The 20,895-nt window shown below is 40.8% G+C and overlaps 1 protein-coding gene across 1 annotated transcript; it reads left to right on the forward strand.

Annotated features, from left to right (window-relative positions):
• Positions 1-202: 202 nt before the first annotated feature.
• Positions 203-20,151, forward strand: LOC117481971 (solute carrier family 43 member 3-like). Its single transcript, XM_034129919.1, has 13 exons — positions 203-261; positions 405-665; positions 1,509-1,638; positions 4,921-4,967; positions 5,045-5,121; positions 5,239-5,331; positions 5,429-5,568; positions 5,648-5,814; positions 7,517-7,657; positions 10,401-10,517; positions 10,841-11,027; positions 11,135-11,258; positions 19,621-20,151. Exons 2-13 carry the CDS (start codon positions 473-475, stop codon positions 19,750-19,752), a joined length of 1,548 nt encoding a protein of 515 aa, XP_033985810.1. The 5' UTR covers positions 203-261; positions 405-472; the 3' UTR covers positions 19,753-20,151.
• Positions 20,152-20,895: the final 744 nt, after the last annotated feature.

Here is a 20,895-nt window from a genome sequence, read left to right on the forward strand (position 1 = left end):
TTTGTGCACTTTTCTTATTAAAACATCTCTCCAGAGATAAAGTGTTACTGCTTTATTATAAGTGACCAATCTTTTCCAAAATGATTGCAGTGGCTGTCTTTTCCAAGCAATTTTCTACTTTCAACACTAAGCAAGTGATATTCCAACCTTATCTGAACAAGCCCAACCCCAAAGCCTTGACTGAGGCTTTAAAAGGAGAGCAGCCAATTTGTGTTCAGAGTAAGCAAGGAGATGTTCTCAGGCTGAGGTGCAGAGACAGAGGTATGGGCAATGAATAATTGTATCTTTTTGTTAGGGTGTGGGTGTGTGTGTGGGAGTAGACCCCATTCTTGCTACAATAAATACAAGGATAACTGCATTAGTTGAGCTGTGTCACGCTGACCTTTTTAACGTTACTGTGACAGTTTCACAACCCTGTTGACGTCTTCACCCTGACTCCGCGGCTCAGACAGAAGCAGCAGTGTTTGACAGCATGTTCGAATGCCAGGGAGGACGAGTCCAGTTGCACTACTGTTTGACAGTGCTGTCTGGACTCTTGGAGAGTTTGTTCTTCACAGGGATTACCTTTGGCTGGGCTTCTTTAGTGTTCGTGTTGAAGATTGATGGATACTTTGCTGGATACTGCACCAACACCACCAGAGCGGAGGACCAAGATGTGTCTATAGGTATATGAACATAATATACATGTATTGTGGGTAAACAAAAAACTGCTCTATCAGTTCATGTGCCTAATTGTCCTACTCTGCCTCTCCACTACATGTCAACACTTAATGGCATACGTTTCTAGACCTAAAAAGGGCACAATTACAACCAGGCTGTTCACACACTGTTATTAATTTTATTGGAGCGAGTATTGCACTTTGCACTGTGACCCAAGACAATTAAAGTTGTAAAGAGAGCCACAAAGTCCATGTAGAGAGGAGTTCATGATGGGTCAAAATACAAAGACGTTTCACCAAGGAACACAATGAGTTACTGTATACAGTGATACAGTATATGGTTAACGTATTTGTTACATAACTCCCGTACTTAACAAGTCTTTTTATACGTAGTTTTTTTAACCCAAATACAATATTTTCCCAAAAATTAACCAATTAGTTTTGTTGTCTAAACTTAACTAATTAAATTTTAATGGAAATACGATCTTTTCCTAAACCTAGAACCTGAACTAAGTCGTTTTGTTGTCTAAAACTACACTACAGTAGTGTATTTCAAACGTACTGTTTTATAGAACATACTTATTTTACTACAAATATGATCTTTTACGAAACCTAACAGTAAAACCTAAAGTCGTTTGGTTGCCTAACCAGATTCTGAGCTGCAGAGCTGGCAGGTGCACTGTTAGCTCGTGTTGCTGAACATTCGCAGGAATACAATAATTTGTTGTAAGATTTACGAACTGTGACAGTACGTAGAACCTGATTAACCAGACATACAGTATCGAACCAAAATGTTGAACTCTTTCCATTGTGGCCTATTATTCTTGTATGTTTCTTTCTTTCTTCCAGATTGCAGAGGCCAGGATGAGCACCTTTCTTGGGTCATGTCTGTGGCTACCATCGCCAACACATTAACACGCCTCCCCATTGGATATGTCTTCGACCGTTGTGGAACCACAGTGGCAAGGCTAATAGCTGTGTGAGCATGTCAGGAAACAAACTGTATTTTATTCTTCTTTTTGTTGATGTTTGGTTAGTAAAAGTTCATGACTTTAGGAGCTGTCGAAGGAAAGAAGAACTGCAAATAGCGACCTTGGGTCTCATGAAATAGCTACCTTGGCTCATGAAAAGCGCTATATAAATCCAAGCTATTATTATTGTTATTATTATTAAATATGTACATCCCTGATTACTATATTGCATGCATACATTGGCAAAGTAAATGTTTGTGCACATTTCCAGTTCTGAGCTGTTGGAGATTGCAGCCTAGCTAGCTAAAATGAGCTTTCCACAAATTGAAAAATACACAACATTTTATCACCCCTGAAGCCCCAACCACCATCACTCTCACTGGCATCCAGACAGCCCCCCCGGAAAGGTCAGTGTATCAATGTCACCAGGATGTCGCTATGTTGCTTAGCTCAATATCATCTAAACATTACACAATATGGAGACTATTCAAAAACCTCAGCAATGATTTTCCCCTCGGTCAAATTTTCAACTTTCCTATGTAATATGTTGAAATTACCCACCTGACAATACAGGCTACTGAAGTTATTCCTAAAATGTCCCTTTTATGCTTTTGGGGTTTTCCCTTTCCTGTAGTGTTATAAAGGCTTTTGTGCATGTAAATGGTCTGCGAAGGCTACAATCCCAAAATTCTCGCTCCAACATATTGTAATCGATAGACTAAGGGGCGGGATGTTTCTGACACATCTCTAAGCGGTTGACCAATCACAACAGAGTCAGCTAACCAATCAGAGCAGTCTGGGCTCTGGTTTCAGACAGAGGGTGAAAAGAGGTGCCGCAGCACAGGAAGTATGAGAAAAATAAAGACCTTTTCTAACATTAAAGCATTTAAACATGTCAGAGTAGAGGCACAACATACTAATATTTCCTCTTAAAACCTGTAGAAGCACTAAATTATAATTATTGATACATTTTTGTGTAAATCACTTCAGTGTTCAACTTGGTAAAGGCAATTTTACCATTTATCATTTAATTGATTTATATTTTGCAATAATAACCTGAATCTGCTAATTAGCAAGAAAATAAAGCTACAAAAATAAATGTAGACGAGTAAAAGTACAACATTTGCCTCCTATATGTAACGGAATACAAGTATAAAGTAGCACAAAATAAAAATGCTCAAGTGAGTTTGAATTTGTTATTTGATTCTTTGTTTCCATAAAGGGTTTCCATGAAATGATATACAGTATATTCATGACAGTGTTGCTCATCCAAAGCGCAGACATATTGTGTATTAGCAGCAAATTAGCCAAACCATTTGGTCCAGTATGTCATCATAAGTTAGTGTTAGAGAGCAGTCCATGCTAACAGAGCTTGCTTCAAATGGTCATGGGATGGCGATTATTCTGTTTGGAATAATAGGTTAACTATTGAGGAGTCAATAAGAACAAATCAGAGTTGGTTGGGCAGAGGCTGTGTCGATACGGGGACTCAGCATATGTCTATGTCCATTCTCCTGTCGTAACTTCCAATAAATCTTCAGTGTCTGAAAACAGTTTGAAGCTCTCCCATGTTTGCTCCTTGTGTTCCGGTTCTTTGCTCCAATCATTTCATCACAGTTAGCATATATGATGCTCACCCTGTAAATTATTTTAAAGGGATGGTTCAGATGTTTTTAAGTGGGGTTGTGTGAGATACTTATCCATAGTCAGTATTACCTGCAGTAAATGGCGGATGGTACTCCCCCTGATTAGAGAAGCAGAACGGAGTTACGGTACAGAAGCTGAGCACTAAAAAAAGGCCCAACTTAAAGTGGACCTATCATGCTATATTTAAATGATATATTGTAGGGCCATACCTATATAAGGTATATTTATACGTTTCTGTTTTCAAAATACCAAACAGATCATGCATTTTAGCCATGCCTCATTTCGCTCTATGTGCTGTTTGCTCTCTACAGGGCTGATTCTGTGAGCTGCAGCTGACCACGCCCCCCTGCAGGAGAGGGGAGCCGTGCTCTGATCAAGTCAAGAGGGGGAGAAAAAAAGATCTCTGTCCTCCGTGTTTTATTATATTATTATAGGCCTATAGAGTCGTTATTCATTTGTTTTAAAGCTCAATAAATAACAAAGAAGACCTTTGACCGGCACTTTTCAAATTTTGTCCGGAAGATTTAAACTTTAACGGACATCTTGAGCGGTGAAAGAAACTGAAACTGAAACTCTGCCGCACGGTCCCCTCGTTCCTTGGAAGAGGCGGAGAGGTGGGTGTTTGTCATCTGCTGGTGGACTAACCGGAGAGAATTACAGTGCTTGCCTCGACGGGGAGGGATTGCATTGAATTAAAGCAGCGGGAGCAAACGCTTGCCTCGGGGAGGGAGAAAAAAAGCCACAGCGGAGAATAAACAGAAGGGTAACCATGGTAACTATGGGCGGGAAGTCTTCTTCGCTGCTTTTGTGGCAGACTACAGCGCCATTTACAGGCCTGGCATATGTACTACAGCGTCTCCAGCGCTTTCGAGCGGCAATGGCCGGCCGTGGCCCAATCCCACATTCCCCTGATAGGTGGAGAGTTGGCCCAATAGCCGTAGCGCCACCGTCCTGACGTCAGTAACATGTTCAAATCTGGATCAGTTTTTATCAGATCCGTTGCAGCCCCTTTTTTAGAGATTTGGGTATGGAGGAAAATAGAGAGGGTTGTGTTTTCTGACACTTGGTGAGTTCCCTGGAACACCGGGGACACATATTCATGTATAAAAGACGTACAAAAGTGCATTTTGCATGATAGTTCCCCTTTAACATTTTCAACATCAGTTTAAGTGTATGGAATATTCAGAACATTTCCATCTCTTAATCTTGCTGTAGGACATTCTTAACATACTTGAATGAAGAACTGCGTCCCTTACTTATGCTCTCTTAAAAGATTCCTTTGACAAAACCAGTCAATTCACCTTGCAGAACACAGGAGTTGCTGGTCTGACGCTGCCTCCATTGGTTAGTTTGTTGGCGCTATCGATTGGCTTTGTTTTTTTTCAAAGAGTTAGTTTGGAATCCCCATCTCTTCTTATTTGTCTTCTTCTCCAAGAAGACCACCATATACTGTAGGTGATACAATGACTACGGAATAAATATGTCCTACAACGCCACTTCAAAACAGCCAAACTATTCACTTAACTACTGGTTAGATTTGACCTTTGAATTTACAACAAGAGGATTGAAGTAGTCAATTTTAATACCAAAAATGTGACCCAAACTAGTTGAATTTGATAATTAGATTCATTATCTTACTGCAGATGTTTTTACACCACCGGCACTCTACTCATCACACTGTCAAGGGCAGGTAGGTTGTTTTTGCACATTGTAGTTTAGGAGCAGTTACTGTACACTGTATAACTCTTTGCTCTGTCTCTCCTTCAGAGACGTCGGTGTTGCTGTATCCTGCGACTGCATGTCTGGTTATTGCTGGAACAACCCTTTACATCACCAATGTCCAGGTTTGTTACGACCTGCCATAAAAACGTGATATTGTCATGGTATGGTTAGTATGTTGCTGTGTTAGGAGGACAAAGAACCAGATATCTGCTGTTATAAAATGTAATGTATCTGTTAAGGTGGCGAACCTGTTTGACACCTATCGCTCCACCATCATCAACGTCTACAACGGGGCCTATGACTCCTCTGCTGCCGTCTTTCTCATCATAAAGGTAATGGAATCTAATTCAATAACATTGTATTGTGCTCTTCAATGCAAGAACCAAATGCGAAGTGTGTATTTTCTCTTTTTTGTCTTTCTATCTACAGCTGCTACATGAAAAAGGAGTGTCTCTTCATTCGTGTTTTTTCTTCCTCACCTTGTGTAGCATATTCCAACTCCTACGTACTTTCTTATTAATGCCCAAAGGACATATCCCCTACCCCCTGCCGGACACATACACTTACGGGTAGTTCAAACAACACCATCCAGATGAATTTAGTTGCGATATTTGAATTGTTTATTACCCACTTCCTTTGCTCTGACAGGTTCAGCTGCCCCAGCACAAGAAGAGAAAGAAGAGAGGAGAAAGAGAATGACAAGGAGGACCAGGAATTAGATGTGAAGAGGAATAAAGATGATAAGACAGCAGAGGCTGAGACATCTGCTTTGCATCTACTCAAAAAGCCACTGGTTGAGCCCAAGCAAGAGGAAGGTATCGTCAACAAACCTTGTTCCCACCTTTTTTGACAGTTATCAGCCAATTAAATGGTTATCAGTTTTCATCTGTAGAATACATTTCTGTCCCTCCCCCCCCCCCCCCCCCCCCCCCCCCCCCCCCCTCTAATTGGCTAGGTTGGCTGTTATAATGTATTGGTAAGTAGGGTTAGGGTTAACAGTAGGGTAGAGTGGGGTTAGATGAGCCAATTTGTACTTATATTGTCCTCTATAAATATTAGATAGAAGATTAATGACAACAACAACCTTTATTTCAGGATGTCTTCTGTCAATCAAAGTGAAGATAATGCATCTGTCACAAAGGGCAATGAAAATATGACTTGTGGTCTTATGGCCTAACTTGCCCCATCTAAGGGGTAAGTTGATTCGCATTAAGTGGTCAATTGAGCCATCTGGGAGTAAATTGACCAATTGTCTTTCAAGTTTAAACCTGAGCATAAGTTAAACAAATATATAATAATTTCTTTGCCAGTACCTGCTTTGGAGTCTGCACTATAGTGACACCTGCTTTGTCAAAATTATAAATCAGGATTGGAGGAAATGAATGCCTGTAAAACAAACATAAAGGAGCCAGATCAGAGTCAGAATGAACTTAACAGCCATCAAAAGATATCCTTGTAAATGTAGCTGGTAGTTAAACACATGTGCCAGTTATTCTCTCATCTGTCTATCACTTTAACCACATTGTCAAATAAAATCCTCCACTGTAGTTTTATTGAAGGCTGTAGCCCTTCCCATGGATGTTGTTTTAGGCATACAGCAGGAAAGATAGTGGCTTAAAATTACTGAACAATCTAGACCTAAACGAATATAATTTATTCTATCAAGATACTGTATATGTATCTTCATAAGACCAATTCACCTTAGCTTTCCTTCATTGTTTCCACAATGTTTAAAACATTTTTTTTAAATCAGTTGTTTAACTATTGAAATACCATTTTAAACTGCCTCATGGGGCTGAACCACTGGCTCAATTTAGCCCCCGGCAATTGTCTCACTTTGCCCCACAGCCACTTTTTGGGTGAAAAAAGCTGTCTAACTAAGTCATTCATGCCACTAATGATTCACATGGTTTTATGCCTTGCTAAATAACCAACATGTTTACATTTTGATATATTTGCTAACATAACAGTAATTATGTTTGTTTACTTTGACAAGCAAATCAATTTTTTGTGTGAAAAAAACATATTTACCGCTTCTCTCCATCACAGCCAAATAGAAATGATGGTTGCTTCCTGAATGTATGGTCACAGGACAACAAATGTGCACAGTTCCCTAGATAAAGAGGGTGGGTTACCAACTGGCTCATCTTAACCCACTCTCCCCTAATTATGACGAGCAATGGGAAGAGGACGTCAGATTTGTGTCCCACAGTGACAAAAAAGTCAACACATTGACTTTAAATAAACGTATGTCCGTAGTTTGAGCATTTAAATGACTGTGACATCAATTGGGCAAAAATAATCTAAAGTAATTCTGGGAATTATAGGTAAACTCTAGCTCAAGAGGATTAGGAGACAAGACAGTGAAGGATGAAATACACAGCAATGTTTCATTACAAAGTAACTCTCAAGACCTTAAATGATAATGACATATTAGTTCAAGAATAACCACATTTAAAGTTTTCCTCCAGAAGTATAACGTTTTTTTATTTAATTCTTCCATTTCCTTACATCCAGTTAGTTTCCGTAGCTGTGTGATGTCCTGGCTCTTCCTGTGGCACCTGCTGTGGGTGGTCACCAGCCTCCTGTGTCAGTTCCTCTACCTGTCCCTCGTCAACCCCATGCTCACACGGCTGGCCAATAATGACCAAACCTTGGGTGAGGAAGTATCACATTATTCAATTTCTATGACCATTTTGCTGTGTGTCACTTGCTCCATGTTTAAATTAAAAAGCAGGAGACCAAGGACACAAGACATCCATTCCAAATGTTGTACTTTCGTCATGAAGATGTTGCAGTGTGAATGTTTATTACACTCATCGCTACAGTTACATTTATTCCATGCCATTGGAATATGTTCTACTCTTTCTGGGTAGTAGATGTCAATTAATCATAAAATGGGAAACTTCAAAAGTAACCCAAGTAAACAGGTTAGCCACTGCTCTAAATTAGTGCATGGGGTAAAGTAAACTGCTATAGCAGTTGATACCATGGCAACGTGATTAAGGCTACAACTCTCACCTTTGAAATGAATGCAACCATGGCAGAAACTTTTTTAATGAATGACAATAAAATAAGCCTTGTTTTTTTTTTCTTTGGAAAGTAGCCATGGTATGATTGTCATAATACACTTCGACTTGTCCTGATATAGATTATAAGGCACTCAATAGATACAAATTGCATCGCATTTTATTATATCTACATTATTGTAAACCAGCACGTGCCGCCCTGTGTTATTACGTTTTTTTCAATTCTTTCTTTAACATAATCTAGAATTAAACCTGCGGTGACTATTTTTGACCATTGGAGCAGCAGAATAATGTATTGACACATCCCAAAGTTGCAGAACAACATCATTTAATTGTAGCTGCCTATGACTGGCAAATGCAAGTCCTGTATTCACTTTGCTTTTAGCTCTGTTTTTGGTCTCCACCAGCTCCCCTGGAAATAAGAGGCTTACAGAATCGTGTCTCCTGTTTGGTGCTGAGCAGGTGCTAATGTTTGCTCTGATGTGATGTCACTTGAGTCAGCAGCGTTAGCAATGAGCCTAAAGGCCACACATTTTTAGAATGGAGTTGGTTAGTTAGAAAGAGAAATCTTACCAGAGCTCTAGCTTGATTTTCATTTCTGTTTGAGGGTAGAGGATCTAGATCAGTGGTTCTCAACTGGTCAGGCCTCGGGACCCACTTTTTACTTTGTAAATAAATCGCGCTGTCATATATATACGCTTTTCAACATACAGTATTAATTAAAGTGAAGTACAGTGCATATATCCCTTATATCCCTTCACAGAACCAAAGTATGCTTTTAAAAAGGTTTAACCTGTTAAGCCCGAGAGACCCCGGTACCGGGGCCCTCCCGCAACATCTTGCAGGAAACAGTGTCTGAGGGCATGTTCATTTAATAAACTATGAATGTTTTATATCCATGTAACGGGAAGAAACTCATCTAACTGATCTTTTTTTTTTTTTTTTTTTTTAAAAACCACAATGCTAACGCTGAGCCTCTGAATTAGCAACGAGCGAAAAATGCTAACAGATTACTACACCGAAATTCACTCATAAAACCTTATTATTTATCTTTTCTGCACATCCAACACATCAATCTGATCGTGAGATTACACAGAATCGATGGGTCCATACATTATCACTCTATGATACGAACTTGCGACTTTATAAACAAAAACAGACATCAAAACATGTGGCGCTAGGTAGCTAAAAACGCTAACATGGCTTACCTGTGTCGTAGTCTGGTCAAAAGTGGTCTTCAATGGCATTAAAACGATAAAAACGCTGCTGAAGTTAAACCATAGGTTAATCCAATGTGTCTGTGTCCCTTTGAAATGATTTCTGATAATCCATAAGCAATAAACCTGCTTTTCCGTTTCCAGATGTCAGATAGGTTCCCTCTGATGCAAAAACTGCATGCGCGAAGCCCCCCACCTTTTTTTTTACCATGTGTGTGTGTGGGGAAATTCCCCTTCGATTCTATTGGCTCTAACGGTCAGAAAGAGATGTCAATCACCAAAATCGACCAATGGGTTCCAGAGAAACGGTAAAACCCCCATTTACACCCAAATCACCTCAGAGGTGGAGTTTCTTTTGCTAAACCTCTCTAAAAAGGTCAAATATCACTTGTTTTGCATCAATCTTGATACAGGGTACTTATTATATGTTGTACTTTGGATTCCTAAAGCTTTTAGTCTACCTTACCATCATCCAAGGGTAGTTTTCACTTGGACATTTTTAGAAATACTAACATATAAACTACGCATTCTACACTCTGAGAAGAAAATAAATACATCTATTACTACCCGACATATTAATAATATTTTCTGCCATTGTTTGTTTTTCACGGGCCTTCAAAATAAAAGTTTGAAAAACAAAACAAAAACTAAAGAATTAAAGCTTTTTTTTCTTTTCTTTTTTCTTCACTCATACCCCCACTCGAAACGGGTCCGCGACCCACTTTTGGGTCGCGACCCACCAGTTGAGAACCACTGATCTAGGTTATATTAGCTTCTACCAGCATAACACATCTGAATATCCCACTGAGCTGTTGCCAGGGGGTGGTTTCATTGTAGGTATTGCAATTTCTGCTGCATCGATTTTGAACTATTTTCTTCATTTAACTTTCCTTTCTTTGACCTCCCTTTGTGTGTTTGAGTGTTAATGGGAATTTAAAAATATATTCTCATACGTCTTGGATGTTGGAGCTTGGTTAGCCAAGGATGATTTAAAAGGAAAACAGATTGCTTTTAAACAACAAACATAAGTAATATAGACATAGCCTATTACTTAGCTGATGCTGTATAAAACACAACATAATTATTAAAGCACCGTTACCCTTTTTATTCTTTCCTCCTCAAAGCTAAGTGTTCTCTTTCCTTCCACCCCTTCAGTGAGTCACTACACCAATGTCTTTGCCATTACCCAGCTTTGCGCAGTGCTGCTTTCACCCTTGAACGGCCTCATCATGGACAGACACAAGCACAAGCCTCACAAGCCTTTAACTCAAGGTAAGTCACATTTTTCATAAAAACAACTGTGGAGAAAGCTTTTTTCTGACTAAATGTTGGGGCAATATGTCCCTGATTGGTGTGTTTGAGAGGTTCAGAAACAAGAAGTCCAATTTAAAATGTTGAGCAGTTTATTTTACTTCTAGATATGCATGTGTATGTGGTTTACACTCAGTGATCAGTGATTTAAGTGTGCGATCACGTGACTTTTTAATAGAGACTTCTGACACGTTTCACATTTGCCTGCCTCGTCTTGCTATTGGTTCTTCCTTCACAGACCTCATCGATCCGTTATCCATCATCGTCTTCTATCTGTTTTTCAGGAGAGACAAAGCGAGAAGCAGACCTGAGTTCCCTCCCTCTCTCCCTCTCCCTGAACTCCGTGCAGTGTTTCCTCTTCTGTGTGTGTTTCACCTGTCCTGTCCTCCCCCTGCAGTACCTCACCTTCATCCTGCAGGTTGTCAACAGCGCCTTCTTTTACGCAGGACACCAAGCCTTTATCAGCACTGCGTACGTTCCCACATCCTCCTCAATTCCAAAATCCACATTCATTCGAAAAAGTCCTTCTTATCTGACGTTGATCTCCATCTTCTGTTATTGTCTCCTCTCTCATACAGCTTCCCAATGCAACATTTTGGGAAGCTGTCAGGGTTGGTGATGACATTATCATCTGTGGTGCTGTTTCTCCAGTTTCCAATTCAATATGTCATCAAACACCAGCTGCAGGGTGATCCGCTCTATGTAAGTGTTCAGAGGGTTTGTGACACTGTGATTAGCCTTACTGATAGTCCCAGTAAAGTACAAAATAAATGGGATTTAAGTCTGAAAGACCACAGTAAGATGTTTACACCTAGCGAAATGTAAATGATTCAAAAGATTTCTTATCAAATAAAGTGTCAAAATCATATTAAGGATAAACAGTATTCTCTACTCTGCAACTGTGGGTAGTGTCCAATAGGAATGCATTATAAACAAAAATATTATAATTTGTTTCAAGTATTATTGTTATTGGCTTAAGCATGACATTTTTTAAATCAACATTTTAAAGCAATGTTACATACCCCCTGCACTACTCCAAAGCATCCCTAGGGAGTACTAGAACCTCCATTTGAGATGTGCTGCCCTTGGGCATTTACAATAATTGCATTTAGTGTCAGGGCTTTATCAAGAAGTTGGACCCGAAAGCAGTAAAAGAGGGAAGCAGGTATAACAAAAAGTGAGCTTTTAATAAAATATACGTGATGAAAAACAGCGGAACCAGATAACGTGAAACAAAACTACAAAACTAAAAAGTAAAGTGCATGACAAAAGGCCTGGAGGCTCAACTGATTGTGTGAAGTGACACAGTTTCTACTGGTGCCCATCAGCTGCAGAGAGTTAACTAATTGAAGGGGCGTGGCCCCACAGCTGTGACAACTCAGCAATCAGGACTGGTGTCCATTTTAGGCAGCATTTTCCTGGAGCGTCAGCTTCAGTGTCCGGCTGACAAAGACAATAGAGTCCTGCGGGAGTCACGAGAGAGGCAAAGAGGAGGCAAATCCTACTTGGACTGAGCTAAGTATCGCTAGTGCTTTTCCCTCTACCAACTACCTAACTTCACTCCTTCCACCTTTGAATTCCATGCCGTCACAGTAACCCATCCTATACAATTAACCATTGTTGTTCTCTACCGTCCACCAGGCGCCTTCGGAGACTTCTTGGAGGAATTAGATAATCTCCTCTCACACATCCCTGAAACTGGCCCTCCCACTGTACTTCTCGGAGACTTCAACCTCCAGACGGGGAAGATATCTGAACCAACATCTCTTTTAACCGCCTTTGCTTTCATACTGTCTCCATCCCCACCAACTCATAAAGCTGGCAATGTCCTTGATCTCATATTCTCAAGGAACTGCACTACTTCTAACCTCTCTGTAAACCCGCTCCACACCTCGGATCACTTTTTCATAACTATCTGTTATGCTACGCACGAAATTCTTTATTATTCCGCCGGGTTATTTTGCGCCTCTTCTTCTCCCACATTCCATATCGCAGAAACTACGTTCAAACATCAAAACGTTCAGCTCGGTCGGGAATCGATGGCTATTACTTTTCTTATTCATAACTTTCATAATTCCAGAGATACATCCTATAATTCATCACATTTTTAACATGGAAGTCAATGGAGAACTCTTCAGACTTCAACAATCTTCATGCAACTTCAACTGCTAACTGCTCCTTCAACTGCTAACTGCTCCTTCATACTTTCACTCAGAAACCTCATTCCAACTTAAAAATGTTACACATCTTTCTGACATTATTCGTGTAACACAACTTTTAAATCTGATTCATACTTTTAGAGATATTAAACATTGTTCAGACCTTGGTAAAGAGGCCTTCTTCAGATTTTAGAGTGCGTGATGTCACAGCTAGAGTGGAGGACAGATTTCATTTTGCCTTCATATTTTCTTTTAAACCTGCCATAATTCCCAAACCCTACATTCCTGAGACATAATTGTTCATGACAAACGTAGGAAAACATCTCGTAGCTTGAAAAATAAAAATAAATTAAGCAAAATAATTAAACAAAATGCCATGGAAACATTTGATCTCTGGACACATCGTTAGCTCAAATATAAACACCTGTGTCATGGAACACGATGATGTCATAACTCCAACTGACATGCTCAGAGCAGCAGACTTCAGATAATGGTTAACCTCTTAAGGACGACGGTCCCCCCAGTGGACCCCCCCACTCTCTCTCTAGGTCGTCCTCAGACGAGCCCTCCATCGTCGCTTCCAGTCATCCCGGTTCTCCATACATCTGGCCAGTTCATTGGTACTTTGTGCTCCTGCGTCATTCTTGAGTACGTCCACGTATGTTAGTGTGCGACGTCCTCGTGACCGATGCCCGTGTGTTGGTTCCCACAGCACCCACCGTTTTTTTTCGAGACTGTGTCTCAGGGCTTCTTAACATTTATGAAACTATTAATGTGTAGCACCAGATTAACGGGAAGAATCTCAGCTAACTGAAGATATGAACAATTTTTACCAAAACAAAACACAAGGGTAATACCAAGCCTCTGAATTAGCACTAAGCAAAAAAATGCTAACGCACTTGGCACAGAACTCAAGATAAAGATACCCTTATTACTTATCGTAACTGCACATACAATATATCCGATTAAAGCTGAGACTCCACAGATTATATAGGTATAGTATCATCACTGAGCGATCCGAACTCGCGACAGGGGAAGCAAACACAGACATCACAACACGTACCTTTACGGAGCTTTTACGGGAGATCGTCTCACCGTAGCTGTCAATCTGATCAAAAGACGTGTTCAATGGCATTAAAACGAGAAAAAACGCGGCTGAATCGGTTGATCCATAGGTTAATAATGTATCTGTCGCTTTGAAAAAATTATTTATAATCCATAATTCCATTTTTATGTAAAAATCGGAGAAAAAAGTTAGCTGCTAATGGTAGCCAACAGAGTGTATGCAGCTTCCGGTTATAAAGAGATTTCATTCATCAAAATCGACCAAGGGGGGCCAGAGATATGGAAAATCCACCCAAATGACCCCAGAAGTGGGTTTATTTTGCTAAATCTCTCTAAAAAGGTCAAATTTCACTTGTTTTGCATCAATCTTGATGCAGGGTACTTATTATATGTTGTACTTTGGATTCCTAAAGCTTTTAGTCTACGAACCCATCATCCAAGGGTAGTTTTCACTATAAGTAAAAAATAATTTTTGGACGGACACTATAATTTACAGTTATTTACTATGTTCAATCTGAATTTTCTTTAAAATAAAAAACATCTATATTGATTCTGACTTTTCTACATCCAACTCATAGGTTTATCATTACTTTGAGAACAAAGATTATTAATTTAACCCTTTTAGAAGGGAAGATATGGTCATTTGTTCTGGGAATGTCATTTTCGAGCCTGAGACCTGAAAAACAGGCTCAGGGTGGCGCGTTTCCACTACAGCGCGGAGCACGGTTTAAGAGGGCTGTGACGTCAGCGGCCCGTCTTTGGTTGCGTTTCCACTTGGCCTAGTACCGGCCGGCGGGTCCTAATTCACAGTTTTTCTGGCCTCATAAAATCGTGGGTCTAGGGCCAGAGACAACGAGGCTGAGTATGCTAAACTAGAGAGAGCATGGCTGGCAAGGGGGCTACAACTACAACAAGATGGACATATTTGACCGTGATTTAATTGTAATACACGTTTCAAAATGATGCCGAAGTAACAACATACTGATACCGGTTAGTAAAAACCATGAATTAATGCTTTGACAAGTCTGCAGACAGACGGCAGGCGAAAAACCTTTTAAAATGCGTGTTTTCTAAATGGAGATTGGCTAAGCTGACGCAGTATATGCTCCGACCGTCCACACTCACAACAACGGCCTATACAGACATAAATAAAGCAGCGACTGTATTCGCCATGACACAGGCAGTCTGTGGTTTGTACTTGTTTAACTTTTGTCTAGTTTCTGAACATATATGAGGAGCTGTGAGCTCTGAGTGCTAACAGCTAACGGCTGTGTTGTTTTTCTGGGGTTCTCATTGAAGATGACGTCACGGCTCCGCCTACACTGCGTTACTATAGATACTACCCCAGTTCCTAAACTGTAATGGAAATGCGCCATAAAGTGAGCCAGTCCTAACGAGGCCTAGCCATACCGAGCGGGGCCGAGCGAGGCCGTGTAGTGGAAACGCGCCATAATGGTCCTGCCCTCAACAGCTCTATGTCAATTATGGGGTTCCATGGAAATATCCCTCGCCATAAAACACGATGTCGCTGTAACTCCAATGGATACGGTCCGATCGTCCCCCAAACTTTGCTTGTATATCACCGGTCCATGCCTCAACAGCTCTACGCCAAATCTGAGATCTCACCATAGGCTGTTGCCATGGAAACGCATCCCTCGCCATAAAACACGATGTTGTCGTGATACCTATGCAAATGGCCTAAAACAGCACCAGACTTCAGATAATGGTTAATGGTCCGGCCCTCAACAGCTCTATGTCAATTATGGGGTGTCATCATATGCTGTTTCCATGGAAACGCATCCCTCGCCAAAATACACGATGTTGTCGTAACTGATATGAAAATGGTCAAAACACCACCAGACTTCAGATGACAGTTAATGGTCCAGCCCTCAACATGTCTATGTGCCTGCCATTAGTGAGTTTTCCTCAAAAGCTGTTGCCATGGCAACGCATCGCTTGCAATAAAACACGATATTGCTATAACTCCTATGAAAATTGTCAAAAAGTGCTTAAACTTCACATTTGTGCTAACAGTCCAGCCGGGAAGACATCTACGGGACAGTTTTGAGATTTCTTCAAATGCCGTTGCCATGGCAACACAATGCTCACCATGAAACACGGTTTTCTCATAACTTCAGTGAAAATGCTCCAAACAGCCCAAAACTTCACATGTTTGGTAACGATGCAGCCATCAACATATCTAAGCGTATTATGGGGTGTCATCAAATACCGTTGCCATGGCGACAGATCATTCGCCATCAAGTTAGTTCAATAGTTTGCAGTTCAAATATTCTGCTGCTTTTCCAAGCTTTTTTACTTTCTTTTCTTCTCTCATCACACATTCAAGCCCCCAGTGTTCATGTATCATTTCAATCTAAATTCTTCACTTTCTTCTTACACATTACATTTCAGCATAGCAATTCAGCGTCAGCTTTTCAGCATAAAGCATTCCCACTAGCAATTTCTTCAGGAATTGCATTCTCTAGTTCTCTCTACCCCTTTCCAAACATAACAAACTAATCTCTTCTAATTCTGCACCTGTCCGCCGTAACATTCGTTCCCTCTCCCCCTCTACACTTGCCTCATCGGTGCTCTCAGCCCTCCCTTCGTCTGACTCGTTCCAACTTCTGCCTCCAAACTCTGCTGCAGAAACTCTCCTCTCGACTCTTTCATCCTCTCTGGACTCTCTCTTTCCTCTCACATCTCGGCAGGCTCGTCAGTCCCCTCCTGCTCCCTGGCTAAATGACGCACTGCGTGCTAATAGAACCATCCTTCGGGCAGCTGAGCGGAAATGGTGGAAATTCAAACACCCTGACAACCTCCTACTCCATCAATATCTCCTCTTTCTCATCTTCAATCTCTCAGGCAAAAAGCACTTTCTTTCAAGATAAGATCCATTCTTCCTATTCCAACCCCCAAAAACTATTTTCTATCTTCTCCACCCTCCTTGACCCCCTCAGAGCCCCTTGCCCCTCCTCCCTTCTTCCAAGCGACTTTGTTAACTACTTTGAAAAAAAGGTTGATGATATTCGCTCTTCTTTTTCCGACTCACCATTAGCCACCACTGGGTCACCCACACACTAACCTCTTTTCCCCCTCTCTCTCCAAGTGAGGTTCTTACCCTCATTACCTCTGCCTGTCCAACCACTTGTCCTCTGGACCCTATCCCCTCAAACCTCCTTCAGACTATCGCTCCTGATATTCTACCATTTCTCACCCATCTCATCAATACTTCTCTAACTTCTGGTCACTTTCCAAACAGTCTCAAGGAGGCAAGAGTAAACCCTCTCCTAAAGAAACCCACTCTCAACCCGTCCGATGTTATAAACTACAGGCCTGTCTCTCTCTCCTCCCATTCCTGTCTAAAACACTTGAACGCGCGTCTTTAAACAACTCTCCTGTTATCTCCATCAGAACAACCTTCTTGATCCACACCAGTATGGTTTCAAGGCAGGTCACTCCACAGAAACTGCTCTCCTTGCTGTCTCTGAGGAACTGCACACTGCTAAAGCAGCCTCCCTCTCCTCTGTCATCATCCTTTTGGACCTGTCTGCTGCATTCGACACGGTGAACCATCAGATCCTCCTTCGCACTCTCCAAGAACTTGGAGTTTCAGGCTCTGCACTTTTCCTCCTCACCTCATACCTCACAGACCGCACGTACAGGGTAACTTGGAGAGGGTCTGAGTCCGACACTTGTCAATTAACTACAGGGGTCCCTCAGGGCTCTGTCCTTGGTCCCCTCCTCTTCTCTCTGTACACAAACTCGTTCGGGTCATTAGCCTGCATGGTTTTTCATACCATTGCTACGCTGATGACACCCAATTAATTCTGTCTTTTCCCCGTTCTGAAACCCAGGTCGTCGCACGCATCTCTGCTTGTCTAGCAGACATCTCTCAGTGGATGTCTGCTCACCACCTCAAGCTCAACCTTGACAAGACTGAACTGCTTTTTCTTCCGGGAAAAGAGTGTCCCACTCTTGACCTAACAATCAACATCGGCCGCTCTGTTGTTTCCCCGACTCAGACTGCAAGGAATCTGGGTGTGACCCTAGATAACAACCTGTCCTTCACTGCAAACATCGCTGCAACAACCCGCTGCTGCAGATACACTCTTTACAACATCAGGAGGATATGTCCCCTCCTGACCCAGAAAGCAACGCAACTTCTGGTCCAGGCTCTCGTCATCTCACGCCTAGACTACTGCAACTCCCTCCTGGCTGGTCTACCTTCATGTGCCATCCGACCTCTGCAGCTCATCCAGAATGCAGCAGCTCGTCTGGTCTTCAACCTTCCTAAATCTTCCCACACCACACCGTACCTCCGCTCCCTTCACTGGCTTCCAGTAACTGCTAGAATCCACTTCAAGACACTGGTACTAGCGTACCATGCTGTGAATGGATCTGGCCCTTCCTACATCCAGAACATGGTTAAACTGTACACCCCAGCACGTGCACTCCGCTCTGCATCAGCCAAACGGCTCGCTGCACCAGCACTGCGAGGGGGACCCAAGTTCCCATCAGCCAAAACACGTCGGTTTGCTATCCTGGCTCCAAAATTGTGGAATGAGCTCCCCATTGACATCAGGAGAGCAGAAAGCTTACACACCTTCCGGTGCAGACTAAAAACTCATCTATTTCGACTCCACTTCGAGCAATAAAATTACTAACAAAGCACTTATATACTAATAAAGGACTGGCTTATCTAAAGCTAGTTGAGTAGCATTTGAAATGTTTTGGCTCTATGAAACCTGATGTACTTATATGATTCTGTTTTCTTCAAGTTTGCATCTTCTTTGTCGAATGCACTTATTGTAAGTCGCTTTGGATAAAAGCGTCAGCTAAATGTAATGTAATGTAAACAGAAGAGTACAAACCGATGGGCACGAGAAACAAAAGCAAGAACCGCGGCAGGCACTAGGGGAAACAGGACAGGAACATGACAACCGTGAAACTCATGGGCACTAGGTGAACACAATCTTATCACACAGGTGGGAAAAACAAAAAGAAAGGAAGTCGAACAGACAAGAAAAAAAGAGATAAAACATTTCAAAGTAAAAAGGGAACATTTAACACAAAAAAATAAGATCATGACAATTTAGTTTAGAGTGGTGCAGGAATGAGTCCTAAAACCCAGAATTTTTAAAGATTTTTCGCTAAGATGCCTGAAACAAGGTCGGTGGTTAACACAAGCTGAAAAGATATTCACGTTTTGTTCTATGAATAAAAACACATCTATAAATACAGCAATGGTGAATGTCTGAAGCTTCTATGTGTCTTAAAAACAGTGGTTGCTAACAAGTGTATAGTATATAGCCTCACGTTAGCTTTTTATTTCTAGCAATTGCATTTATGCTTCTAAAATCATTTGAGATTATCCTGCTTAACAAAACTTGTAAGTATCATAAATGTTTGCTCGCCACAGACATTATTTTCTGCAATATTCCAAAATCCATTGGGAAAATCTCATTTATCTTTGGTGAGGGAGCTGACTTTAGGTCTGCCTACAAAATAATGTCTTCGAGCTTCACTTTTTACTCCCTTATTTATCACGGGAGGTGATATGTCTTTATATTATTAGTGTTTGGAGAGGAGTTATGTTAATGATGGCACCAGTGAGTCATCAAGACAATGAAGATGAACAAAAACTGAAACTGTATAATGGACTTTTTTACACAATTCAACACTAAAGAGTCTGATCTATAGCATTCACATGTTTTTAACAACTATTATCTAACATCTATGTTGTGTTTTACCTGAACTGTAAACCTGAGCAGTCATGTAATCGAGTATATGACTCTTTTACCCCCCTCTCCCTAATTTCTTTTCTCTCATTCTCTCAGGTAAATGTGGGTCTCACCGTGTTGTCTCTGCTCACTTTTATTCACCCAGTCCACGTCAGCCTCTACTGCAAAAAGCTGGCTAAACAGAGAAAGACCAAAGAGGCAAATGGTCATGGGTCTGCAAAGTGTTGACATTATCAGGTGCACCAAATTGTGAATATAAAAGGAAGAATGTGTATGCATGGTTTCATCCACGCAAAAGCACTGTCTTTGCTTGTTTTAGTTTGTTATGTTGAAAATTGCACAAATGTCTGTCAGTATCTCAGGAAGTTAGTATTTTTTTATTTGGCACAAACATCCATTTGGAGTCAACCATTAACTGGCTGGATATTTGGTGTAAAAGGTCACTATGACATTACATCTGTCTTATTAATCGTTAACATGACTTTTGTCTTGAGGGAATATTCAACAATTTGGCACAAAAGTTTGACACAAGGATGATTTTATTAGTTGTTTGTGAAACATGTTTATTATCCATTTTGGTGATGTGCCAACATATAAAACCATGTCATAAATTTAGCTAAAAATGAGTCTGAACTCTATTTGATTAAAAAAGTGTATTTCAAAGTAATATTACAGAACTACAGGTGATTTATCATTGTAGAAAAGCTATCATGCCAGGAAACCTAGAACAAACCAGGTATTGACATCAGTGGCCAATTAATTATTAAGATATATTACTTTGGTAAAAGTAGCAATATTACTATGTTAAGTCCTACATTTAGCTTGAGTAAAAGTGGTATTAGTTTAAAAAATATACTTAAAGTAAAAGTATACAGATGGGCAGTATGATAAGACATGAATAATACCTCATTGTAATAATAATCCAAATCTGTCAAGTAACAAGAGTAAAAAGTGCAATCTTTCCCTCCGAGATGTAGTATAGTAAAAGTAAAAAGTAGCAGAAGATAGAAGTACCTCAAAATTGTACTCACATAGTAAATGTACTCAGTAACATTCCTCCAATGCTCAACCGCCCTTAAAGGGATGGCGAGAGCAGCCATTAATGTTAAGAGTGGAAAATCCACAGATCAGTGGCAAAAGACAGAAATATTGATAGGTCAACCCTGCTAAGGTTACTTTAAAAATAGGAGGCAAAGGACGTAAAAACTGTAGCGCAGCAGCAAAACGGGGCCTCAAAAAGGACGTATAGATGAAGCTTGTAGAACAAAAGCAGCAGCTAATGATTTATGGCCTCACTCCAAAGAAACGCTAGCATTAGAATTGGCAGAAACAAACAACATTCCTGTCCCAAACAACTGGATATTTAAAATA

This window comes from Trematomus bernacchii, unplaced genomic scaffold (genome assembly GCF_902827165.1).
Source record: "Trematomus bernacchii unplaced genomic scaffold, fTreBer1.1, whole genome shotgun sequence".
In the NCBI taxonomy this organism is placed as follows: Eukaryota; Metazoa; Chordata; class Actinopteri; order Perciformes; family Nototheniidae; genus Trematomus; species Trematomus bernacchii.

What these genes read in the sequence shown, in the direction of transcription:
- LOC117481971 (XM_034129919.1), top strand. Translation starts at nt 473, where the DNA reads ATGTTCGAATGCCAGGGAGGACGAGTCCAGTTGCACTACTGTTTGACA. An exon ending in CCGGACACATACACTTACGG is followed by an intron (nt 5,569 to 5,647) that starts GTAGTTCAAACA and finishes TTGCTCTGACAG; the next exon opens with GTTCAGCTGCCCCAGCACAA. An exon ending in TCACAAGCCTTTAACTCAAG is followed by an intron (nt 10,518 to 10,840) that starts GTAAGTCACATT and finishes TCTGTTTTTCAG; the next exon opens with GAGAGACAAAGCGAGAAGCA.